The sequence below is a fragment of the Bison bison genome, unplaced genomic scaffold (assembly GCF_000754665.1).
Source record: "Bison bison bison isolate TAMUID 2011002044 unplaced genomic scaffold, Bison_UMD1.0 scf7180017864223, whole genome shotgun sequence".
NCBI lineage: Eukaryota > Metazoa > Chordata > Mammalia > Artiodactyla > Bovidae > Bison > Bison bison.
In genome coordinates this window covers 670,629-683,205 of record NW_011494795.1, presented here as the reverse complement: position 1 = coordinate 683,205, position 12,577 = coordinate 670,629, and the positions used below count along the sequence as shown (strand labels likewise).

General features: G+C 39.9%; 1 protein-coding gene across 1 annotated transcript in view; it reads right to left on the bottom strand.

The window, feature by feature from the left end:
* SMURF1 (SMAD specific E3 ubiquitin protein ligase 1) overlaps positions 1-5,649 on the bottom strand; it is an 82,197-nt gene extending 76,548 nt beyond the window's left edge. The window contains exon 1 of the mRNA XM_010845774.1: positions 434-5,649. Within this exon, the coding sequence (XP_010844076.1) occupies positions 434-476 (43 nt within the window). The 5' untranslated portion in view covers positions 477-5,649. The remainder of the gene's footprint in view (positions 1-433) is intronic.
* Between the last annotated feature and the right edge of the window lie 6,928 nt (positions 5,650-12,577).

Below are 12,577 nucleotides of genomic sequence, written 5' to 3'. Positions count from 1 at the left end.
GGTTCCTTAGAAAACTAAAAGTAGAGCTACCATATGATCCAGCCGTGCCACCCACCCCTGGGCATATGTCCAGACAAAAATATCATTCAAAAGACACATGCATCCCTGTGTCTATAACAGCGCTGTTCACAACTGCCAAGACATGGAAATAACCTAGATGTCCATAGACAGATGAATGCGTAAAGAAGCCATGATACATATATACAGTGAAACAGTACTCAGCCATAAAAAAGAACAAAGCAACACGGATGACCTAGAGATGATCACAGAAGTGAAGTATGTCAGAGACAAGTACTTTATGATATCCTTTATATGTGGGATATAGAATATGACACAATGAACCTATAGCTATGAAACAGAATCACCAACAGAGAACAGACTGGTGACTGCCAAGAGGGAGGGGGCGGGTTATCAGCTGCGAACTATTACCTACGGGATGGACAACAAGCTTCCTGCTGTGCAGCACAGAAAAACATGTCCAATGTCCTGTGATAAACTATAATGGAAAAGAATATTAAAAAGGTACAAATAAATAAGCAGAATTTTTAATGTCACATTAAAACAAACAGCATTAAAAACCAATAAAAAATTCTAAAATATGTAAAACATTTTAAAAAATAGCTAACGTCTCTGAAGGCAAGCTGGTTGGCAAAGGACAGGGAGGAGGACAGGGCATTTTTAATGGGTACCCTTTTATATCACACACACGTGTAATCTATTTTAAAACTAAAATAATTTTTAGGCTGTGATTTATACACTTCAAATTAATAGGTTGTTTGCAGGGTTTTTTTTTTCTGAATCAAGTCCAATCTATTCTAATATAAGAAACACCAAGTTCTTGACTCATACAGCCTGAAATTAAACACCTGGAGTAACACTGACATAATCACATCCCTTTGTAAAGCCTCGCTGAGAGATTTTGGACTGACTTCTCTCTGTTCCAAATATAAACATCACTACAATTGTAGGTGATGAGAAAAGTACTGAAGCCGATCAAATGTCTGCTCTTCGAAATAACTTGTCCTGTTATTTCAACTTCAGTACCATTTATTCTCTAAAAAAAATGTCCTTTTCTAAAATAAAAGTGTACTTCTGGCATTGTTAAGCTTAATCTTATGTAAAATCTCAAAAAAAAAAAAAGAAAAAAAAAAACCAGCAAAGTCTCCTGGGTTCTCCCCAGAAGAGAAATGTTTCAGAATGCATTAAAATATGGTCTGCACTGAGACACAGCCTTTGACAAAATCATGATCAACATCCCTAAACAACGCTTAAATGCTTCATGGCCAGATGTGCCAGGGGCCTGCCTCCAGGCTTGTGACAAGGTAACCCAACAACACGTCTGCTCTGCTCACGCAGCTGTCAATAGAAGTAGAATCCTGCTGACATTCAGCTGATGAAGGAAGCCATAAATAATGCAATAAGTAAACACTTAGGTCAAGTCCCCGAAACCTCTTCCATCATTCATTTCAATTTTATATCAAAAACAGGCCTGAAAAAAAAAAAAAAAAACAGGCGAATACTATCCCATTCTCAGCACTCTAAATACCAGAAAATTTCCAAGAGAAATAGCACTCTATCGAGTTATGTGATATCCTTATGGGTTTTCCTTCTAAATTTATGCTAAGCACATTACATAGCCACTTTTTTCTATACCAAGTTTGTACTTAAATAGCCTGTGACTATCTCTCAAGTTCTACAATATACTGTCCGCATTTATATTTTAGGGGAAAATCAACTGCCATGCATTTCTTTCAAATGGCAATACCACGCTTTCTAACAGCACGCGTTTGGGTGCATCAAAGGCACTTCCCTAAGTGGGCTTTCTGCCAACAATCTGTGCTTTTCTAAAAGGTTATGTGCACTATCATTTAACCTGCTGGGAGCCTCCAAATAGGTGTATTCAACTAATATTAATGAATTCCTGAAATGTATCTCAAGTTTCTTTCTCGATCAGTGAAGAAACGCAAAGAACCCAAGTTTGTGAAGCCTTTCATGGGTCTTACAGGATCCACTACTCAACGTACACAATGAATTAGTAATTATGAAATTGCCAATATTGCGACACATGAGGCCAAATCCAATATAAGTTCAGGACAAAAACACAAAGGAAAGGAAACTGCAGATCCCACTGTGTTATGTTTAAACTGAAGACAGATGGCATTAATTTGTGGGTATGCAAACAATTTCTAGAACTTTAGAGTCAGAGACAGCCATAATACCATGTATCACTGATGCTAAGACACATTTCTCCATATTTTAACATCTCTGAAATAGTCAAATGAATCACATTGCAGTGTAATTACTGATGTTTCTTTTTTATTGGTCCATAAAACAATGGTGTGACTTTCAACTCAGAGTCACTGAAATATGACAATGTTAATATTAGCTAACAAGTATTGAACATTTACTGTATACCAGACATTGCATGTGGATTATTTTATTTAATACCCACGATACTCTGAAGTGGCTCCAATTATTTACCTCATTTTTATAGCTGGGAAAATTAAAGAGATGAGGTCACTTGTCTAAAGGCACAGGTTGGCTCCAGCCCAGCTCTTAAGCCCACCCTTCACCCCTGCCCACTGACTCCACGGAGGAAGAGACTGCTGGGGGTCTGAGAGAGCCAACTGTTCCTTGGGGCATGAGTTCAAGGCTCAGTCAAGCATCTTCTAAGTACTTTTTTTTTGTTTTAAGGAACATAGAAGTAAAAATATAGAGTTTCAAATATCAAGAACAGATATTATTTCATAGCCTTTACTTAAAGGAAGGGTTGGTAAGAGTTTGTTACGAGTTTGCATACCGAAACCAAAAATCCTGCATGCTACAACCAAGACCTGGTACAGCCAAATAAATATTTTTAAAAAAATTTTTTAATTCTATTATGGCTAGAGAAATGATATAAGAATGTATTCCTTTACTCTGTAGCTAAATTGTGTTTAAATCAGTGTTGAAATAGCCCCAAATAACACTATACATCAACAATGAAATTTATTAGGGTGGTTGTTGTTCAGTCGCTAAGTCATGTCCAACTCTTTGCGACCCCACGGACTGCAGCACGCTAGACCTCTCTGTCCTCTACTATCTCTCGGAGTTTGCTCAAATTCATGCCCATTGAGTTGTTTGTTGGGGTAAGTTCACATAAAAAACTACCATTCCTAACACTTGGTAAAAATGTTTGGGACTTTTACAAAAACACATTTTTTAATTCACACTAGTACAAAGACAGTATTTTTTTTTCTTCAAAAGTTCTTTAAATAGTATCGTCTACTTATTTGTTGGCTGCCTTCCTCGTATTTATTTTCCAGTTCCCTCAAATGCCCCTGTCGTATATGTTGGGAGACTAATACCAGTACTAGATTCCAAGATGGACCCTAATCCCCATCACCCTAGCCAGTGGCTAGTTCAGAGATGGACACGTGGACCCAAAAAGGCCAATCAGACAAGAAGATTCAGCTCCAGGACTTCTACTCCAGGAAGAAGCCGTTGGGGAAGTGCTCTCTTAACATCTCTGCTGATTAAAGCTAGAAGCAAACAGCCATGGGAGCTGCTGGTGGCCACCTCCTACCTTCCGAACGCAAGTGGAGGAGGCAGCCAAGAATGGTCTGAGGTCACAACACTGAGAAATGGGAAAATCAGGTCCTTGCCATGCTGCTGGAATGACTTTTGGACTTTTCAGTAAATTTACGAAAGAAAATTCTTTCTATTGAGCCAATTTAAGCTAGGTTTTCTGCTACTTCCATCTGAAAGCATTCTGTTTTTTTTAAACTAATAAAAAAATTGGCATTAGGAAGTGTGGTATTGTAAATACAAGACAGAAGTAGAACTGTGAAATTGGTTGAAGAAAGGAAACAGGATAAAATTCAATGAATACCTTACGTCCTCAGCCTGAGCCTTTAGTCTTTACTCTCTAAGAAAGAAGTCAGATGTGCCCGCCAAGATGACAATACAAGGAGCATGACGGCACTTAATAGGAAGATTCAAGATAAGGAAAGGTTCTGACTCCTGCTCACAGTATTTTGTAAGGCTCCACGAGGAGATAAAATGAAAAGGGAGAAAAATGTGCCTTTGCTAAGAGGGCCTTTCTGCTTCAAATTGCAATCCCAGGGGACCAATAGTGTGAAGAGAGGAAACAGGATAAAGAGAGGGGAATGGTACCCTGGGCAGGAGACAAGACTTCAGGGTAGGGTGGGCAAACGAGTCCTGACCCCCAGGACACCCTCAAACACGATCATTCAAGATGTAACTGCAAAACACCCCCTAGGCAAGGGACAAATTAATGACTACTTCCATCCAACTACTTTTTTTCCAACAGCCCTGAGGGAGAAGCTGAGGAGATAACCGGGAAACCAAAGGTTACGAAGATGGGCCAAATTCTAGATTTGAGAGTATTTCAGGCTTTGGTTCAAACCTGTGGAACTGCCCAAAGTCCAGGGGCAGACTAGCTCTGGGGTGTCATATGGCCACAGACATCCTAAGCCTAGCCGACCACAGGCTGTGACTGCCCAGTTCCCAGCCCCAGTCTCTCACCCCGTGGCCCACAAGAAGCGGCCCACCCCAGCAAACACCACCTCCAAGAGGGGTGTCCTCCAGTGCCCTACTCACATGCGGCCATGGAACACGATCAACAAGAAGGTCATTAGCTCCCTCAACCAATGAATATGTGTGAGTACCACTGTGAGCCAAGCCACCTTCAGTGGGACAACCGATGTAAACAAGACAGCAAGGCCGAAGGCTTCCTGTTGGCAATAGGCTCTCCAGCTCCACCACTGGCCACTCCTCAATCATTAGACCGAGGGAAGCTCCATGTCACCCTGACAAGGACAGCTGGCCACCTCACCAAGGCTCCTGGAACTGGAGCTGGAGGCAGTGAGCACAGAGGCAGGAGTGAAGGAGCTGCAGAAGTGAACGCAGCTTTCCCGTTTTTCTCCTTAGCCTCCCCCTCAGGGCAGTGGGAAATAAGCGGTTGGATGGAGGAATGGATGGAGCCAATTCTTTCCACCCTACTTGAGGATTTGCCCAAGTGAGAACTTTTTTCATGAATCCTTTAACATCACTGAAAGAGAGAAATAACTAACACTGCAGCTGGATGATTCTGGTTGTAAGTAACACTGAAATACAAAAGGGCAAGCAGCAGCTGTCCAAGCCAGAGCTGATGATGGCAGCTGGAACCAGTGGACATGGGTCAGTGGACATGAAGAGAAGACACATTCCAGACAAAACGTGGTGACAGAAATAAGGACTTGAGGCTGAATTAGATACGAAGAATGACAACAAGGCTTGTTTTTCATTTTTTTGTTTGTTTGTTTGTTTGGGCAACTGGGTAGATTCAATGAAGTGGGTTAGAATGTCATGTTTCCAACCTCGAATAGTTACAGAGAAAAAACTGCTACCTTATCTCGACCCAAAAAAACCTGTCTAATTCTGTGAGTGTCGATTATCCTCAGTGTAGCCTAAATTAAGTCAACATCCCATGAAGACATGCAGGCCTTCTCCTGCACATGACTATTGATTACTGCAAAGCGTATGTGTGTGTTAGCTGCTCATTCGTGCCAACTCTTTGCCAGGCTTCAGGCTACATGTCCATGGAATTCTCCAGGCAAGAATACTGGAGGGGGTTGCCATTCCTTTCTTCAAGAGATCTCTTTCTGACCCAGGGATCAAACCTGGGTCTCCTGCATTGCAGGTAGATTCTTTACCATCTAAGCCACCAGGGAATGCGTCTATTATAGCTGTTTCTGAGAATTTTTCTATCAGCCCATGAAATGATTATCCATTTAGGAGAAAAGAAACTATCTTTTCTTTCCCATTAAATGTGTTTTTAAAGAATAAGACAAATTTCATGATTTTTTTTTTAACCTAGAAACAAAAACACAATTAAAAACAAAAATCAAAAAAAGCTTCTTGCGGCTGGCTTGCATCTTGCCTTAAGTGAGGAAATGCTTATGAGAACTCTGGAAACTATGAGACGCCGTACAGATATAATTACTATTAGTATTATTCATATGGACAAACTCTCATCAAGCAATTCTCAAACCTATGATCTGTAGGTAATATATGTAGAAATACAATATGGTAAAACTTAAGGTTTTCATCCTAAAGCTCTAAGAGAACAAAAAAGCAACAAATTACGTGTGGTGATGACTTTTTCTCCATTTACAGAGTCAGCTATCAATATTTCTTTTTTAGGTACCACTAACATTAATAAACAGGCCTTTTTAGAGGTTCAAAATAAATTTATTGATTAGAAATATGTGGGAAAAATACCAAATTTACCAAATTATTACAGCTGGGTTATGCAAGTTAGCATTTTTACCGCACTTCAGGGAGGAGGTTATTTTACAAGAATAGGTCAGTGATAACCCCAAATGACATTCCAAATAAGTGATATGAACCAACACTGTTATTCAGAATCGAGACTCCAGTCTTTCAAAGGACTCTCTATAAAAAAGTAGGTCTAAGGAGGATTAGATTCCTGAATCTGCAAAGAATCATTTGGGCTGGAATAGCTTTTTAATATTATGCTAGAACAAGGGCTTTTGAGCTTCTGCTTTTTTTTTTTTTTTTGGTTTTGGGTTTTTTGGGGGACTGGGGGACGGGTTCTCAGTATCAGAATGAACATATTCTCTGAGGGAAAAAAATCTATTCAGACTTACAAAGAACGCAATGCATTTTACTCTCTGGGACCCAGGAATCTTCCTAGTAGTGCAATACACATGACGTGGATATATACCCTTAGATGCTACTTCAGCCCTTTAACATGCATTTGGCACAATTACTTTGAATGTCCAAAACACCCATATTTGAAATAATTACTATTAGCAATTAACGTACTAGTTGCTCTAAAAAATCTTTGCTTAAGAGTTATAGATTCTTTTGTTGTTTGTTTTTACCATTTTTAATTGTTGAAAAGCAATATATGCTCAAAGCGGGGGACAAGAACTGGGCGGGGAGGAGATGAAATAGTAAAAGAAACACAGTGAAACAAAGTCTCTGTCTTTCCCGCTCTGATCTGTACCCTCAAGTCCCAGTTTGCGTCCCCAGCGGTCATCACAATCAATATTTCAACAGGACTCTTCCAGTGATGTCTATACACACACACCATAAATTGCCATTTTGTTTTATTTATTACTCAAACAGTATATACGATTTCCACTCTTCTGAATCATGCTTCCCCCTCTCCCCACTCAATAACAGACCTTGGAAAATATTCCATCTCAGAATATAAACACTAGCTTATTCTTTTAAACAGCTATGTATCCCTGGGGATATGTCATAATTTATTTAGTTTTCTATTAATGCAGATTTAAATTGTTTCTAGATTTTATAATTTTAAGCAATGCTGTAACAATTTTGCACATAGGCTTTACATAAATGTGTGATTATAATATCTGTAAGAAAAATTCCTAAGTGCAAAATTGTCAGGTCCAAGGGTATATACATTCATTGCATGTGCTCAGTCACTTCAGTCAAATCCGACTCTTTGGGACCCCATGGACTGTAGCTCACCAGACTCCTCTGTCCATGGGGTTTTTCAGGCAAGAATACTGGAGTGGGTTGCCAAGCCCTCCTCCCCCTGGAGGAGGGATCGAATCCACGTCTCCTGAGTCTCCTGCATCGCAAATGGATTCTTTACCTCTGAACCACCAGAGAAGCCATACTTTTCTTATCCAATATCAAACTGCCCTTCCTACTCGATTGTACCAATTTATATTCTCGACCACAGTGTAAAACAGTTTCTGCTTTTCCACACCTTTGTCATCATGACATGCTGTTAAACTCTGGTCACTGCCCATCTGCTAGACAGAAAACTGTTTCCCCCTTAGTTTGAATCCGTAAATGTTGTTTGGCATGAACAGGACTGCATGTTTTTTCACATGTTTGAAATCCATTTTCATCCTTTTCTGTGAATTGTCCACATCCTTTGCCAAATAGGTCACTGGCCTTTTTCTAATTGATTTTAAAAGCTCTTTATAAGCAAGCTAGACTTTCATAACACACAGACTACCAAGTGTTTTTCCTAGCCTGTCGATTTTTATCCATTTTATTTTCCATGGAAAAATTTTCTATCCAACTACTAAAGTTTTGCTTGTAACTGTTTTTCAGCTGATTCTTTTGGACTTTCAAAGATATAAAATCATAAGCACCTGCAAACAGGGATTTTGCTTTCTGATGTCTTTCTCTAGCTGACAACTGTGACAGTGTGCGTCCCTGCATTGGTCCTGATTTTGACGGGAATGCTTCCAAGGTTTCACAATTTAAAATGATGCTGTGATATCACTTGGCTTAGGATACTGTTTCTCTAAGGAATTTTCTGAATGCATAGAGAATTTAGCAGTTCATTCTTGAGCATAATTTTTCCATGTTTATCTGTAGATTCCATAATTTTCTTCAGTACATTATTAGCTTGAGCACTTACATGATCATTTAAGCACAAGAAATAACAGGAATCTATGACTTTGTATTTACACTGTGCTCCTCTAGGAATAATTCACAACTGCTCATCCAAATATTGAATGCATATCAAGTCATTGCCTGACAGAAAAAGGCAGGTACCTCCATTACCGACTGGAAAACTGAGTCACAAATGGATGATAATTCCACCACCCCTTTCTTCACCGCGGCACTTCTGTGAGTTAGAAAGAAAAGTCGGACCCGCCAGTCAGGTATTTAAGCCACAAGGAAGCACCAAGGCCTTTAGAGAATTTAGCGGATGCCCGACAACACGAAGAAAGCAAACCAGGCTGCTGTCTGCAAGCCCCGCTTCACAACATGCTCTTCCAGACTCCCTGCAAGCAACCTTCAAGTTGGACTCAGGAGCCTAAAACATCTGAAATGCATCACCCGGCAGCGAGCATAACAGGTCCGCGTTCTGTGATACACGACGCTGCCAACATTCCTCAGCCAATTAGAATTCCTTTCAGCTGCAATGGAGGTGAACACAGCTGGAATTACAGAGTGGGGCCATCACCAGACGCACTGATTGTACATTATTTAAGCCTTGTTTTAAAACAATAAGAGGATTTTTTTCCCCTTTAATCTAGAAATATGGAAACAACATTTCCCTCAGTTTAAGTATCTAAATGGATTCAATTTCATCTATAGACACAACAGGAATTCTAACATTTTAAAAAGAAGACATGCCTGATCCACAAGGCTATGAGCTTTTTTTTAATTCTTCCACGAGAGAGAGCTCGGCAGCTCTTAACTAGAATGGCCTTAGGGACTACGGGCAGCTAGATATGGCTGACAACAAGACAATTTAAGTGAGGGGCTTTTTCTCAATAAAATTCATTGACAAAACAAGCAAACTAGTCATTTAGGTTGTTCAGTGACAAAAAAAAAAAAAACAAACAACAAACCCACATATTTTTTACATGTTTTTTGTTTAAAGACATTTAACCACTGAAATGGTTCTGAAGTAACAAAAACATTGAGAATCCTAAAAGTTAGGGTTTCTCACCCAGAAAATCAGAGCATGGTATGAACACCCAATTATTTCATCCATCTCAGAAGGTTTTTTGAACTTCCTTTTTGCTCTTAGCGCTCAAGAAAATGCACGATTCAGCTATTTTAACTTCTAACCAGTGCCCACAAGCATGTTACAAAACAGCCAGGCTAGTGAACTGGATCAGTGAGCTGATGTTGAAATACTAAGGGGCAGTGTTTCTTTTTTTAATTCATTAGGAAATACTTCTTCACAAGTGACTCAGTCCTCAGGACCTCCCCCTCACCCAATGTTCCACATTAGAACCAGCCAATGTGACCGAACATAGAAAAGGAAAATTTGGAGAAGAGAAAGAAAAACTGAAGTTCAGACACGACTTTCATGGTTGCAAAAAATAGGAGTTCTGAACAGACAAAGAAATAGGCTTGAAATAAAAAATTGTAGTTTGATAAATCACAACTACAATCAAAATACAGAAAGAAGCAGGGCATATGGACAGGTCCATTTCTCAAGGCACTCAGGTGGTCAAAGTTTTGTTTTTTTTTTAATGGATTTGAGGGAAAAGATTTTTCTTAACACAGCATGGATATAACCAAATCAAAAATAAAGTCAATACGAGAACATGTATTTGGCAGAAGGTGAGTCCTTTTAAAGTGTAACTGCAGTTTAAGTTTTGAATAAGCATTTGATCTAAGCCCACCACTCATCCTTAGTAATTCAATTCAAAAAAGTGCTTTGACTGTACCTTCATGAACCGGAGACACTGTTAGGTAAACTCAGGTGGAGGGTGAATACTGATGACTTAGTCCCTCATCACAGTTTCGGCTGATTAAAACAAGAGTTCTGCCTGCCTTACGTAAGTACAAACTGACACAGGCGACGTCTTCAGATTGCTTCATCTTTAAGAAAAACAACTATTTCGAACCACTCAGGTCACCTGTGGTTGATCAGTTAAGGTTATTAACAGCTAATGACTACAGCTGCTTTTCTCCAAGCTGGATCATCCAAGACACCAAAAAAGTCAGCCTTACATTACACATGCTACAGCTCTAAAAACAGCTTCTACATCCATAGGCTATCAAGGAAGCTCTCTTTCCCCTTCTCTACTTGGAATTAGAATTTTTCTCCCTTTCCAGTACACAGTCACGTTCTGAAAGATATAAAAACACGAGGAGATCTGAGAGTGTTTCAAGGCATAAAAGCACCCAAAAAAATAAAAGTTTGGGCATTTGTTTTTTTAACTAACTGGGCTTTCCAGGTGGCACAGTGGTAAAGACTCTGCCTGCCAATGCAGGAGACACAGAAGACTCGGATTCAATCCCTGGGTGGGGAAGATCCCCAGGAGTAGGACATGGCAACCCACTCCAGTATTCGTGCCTGGAAAATTTCATGGACAGAGGAGCTTGGAGGCCTACAGTCCATGGGCTCAAAAAAAGTCAGACACAACTGAGTGCACACACACCACATTTTAACTCACAAGATAACGGTAGAATAAAACAGAATTTGCTTGAAGAGCACTGTGGAATGGAGAAGGCACTGGCACCCCACTCCAGTACTCTTGCCTGGAAAATCCCATGGATGGAGGAGTCTAGTAGGCTGCAGTCCATGGGGTCGCTAAGAGTCGTGTCACTTTCCCTTTTCACTTTCATGCATTGGAGAAGGAAATGGCAACCCACTCCAGTGTTCTTGCCTGGAGAATCCCAGGGATGGGGGAGCCTGGTGGGCTGCGGCCTATGGGTCACACAGAGTCAGACACGACTGAAGCGACTTAGCAGCAGCAGCAGCAGCAGCAGCGGAACCCTGAGAACTCAAAATTTCCATTCTTTTACCAAAGTGGCCTAAATATCGTATCTGGGATTCATTTGTGTACCATGTAAGAACAAAGTTCTTGCAAATTCTACTTGAATTTAAGATAAAAAGTGTTTCCAAAGTATTTGATTTGTCAGAGGACTCTAAACTATCTACAAAATAAAGCTCTTCAACCAAGATCACTCAATTTTGAACATATTATGCTCCAAGCCTACTGAAACCATTAAAGAATGATTTTCCTGTTAAGATATCACAAGGACACTCATTAAAATCATATTCTTTTCAATATAAAGACTTACATGTTCTACTAGTTTGGGCCTGCTTTCCAAAGCAGGTCAACCTGCGACACAATAGTTTTCAAAAACAAAAAGTGTTCCAGAGAAAGGGGGGGCGGAAATCATAAATGTAACCATTACACAAAAGTAATGCTTGGCATAAATCAAACAGAGGTGCTGTGTTTTAACATAAATTCTAAATATCAGGACTGAGATTTAACAAAAGCAAGTATAAGCAAACAGTAATTTGGAACAAGTAGACAGTCACACTGATACATCCTCAAGAAGGAAAAGAAGACTACTATGGGATTGAAATCTTATTTTATATATTAGGAAACAGAGAACCCAGAAAGGTTAAATGATTTGCTCCATATCATAGTTAATGGTAATCTTACCAGAATCGAGTCTTCTAATTCTAAACCCAATGTTCTACTCAACCACCATATATAACTGTGGACCCCGAAGTTCTAAATGCTCTTTTATAATCCAATTCTTCATGTTTTTCATTTTACTGTGCCCTGTGTGGTATTCCCTGACTGGTTAGAATAACCCTCATTCTAAAAACAAAATCACTTTTTTCAAATATCACACAGGGAAATAAATTCTGAAACAGGTAACAAAAGTACACACCTCTTGAAAGATGGTTTCCCAAGTTTCCAGAAGAGATTTTAACCTCCCCTCGACAAGTTCAAAGATGGGGCCAGAAACCTACCCTCCCACTGCCAACAAGATAGCTCATTCCTACGTACATTATGTAGTTTCCACATAATTCACGTAGTTTCCAGGTAAATTAACATTCATCAGACTACTGGCATCATGTGCGTCTGCAATCAACACTAAATTCTCAACCTCTCTGCAGGGAGGACCACAGAGTCCCTCAGATCAGGAATAACATCAGCAGGGGGAAAAGCAAAAGTCGTTTTGGAAAGAACATTCATAACTTGATGCTTCAATAGCAAACATGTCCAAAAACTCTGACGCGTGTCTGCATCTGCGACATCTAAATTCCTGAAAACTGGCTGCCCTGGTGGCTCCGCGGCCCTAGCCC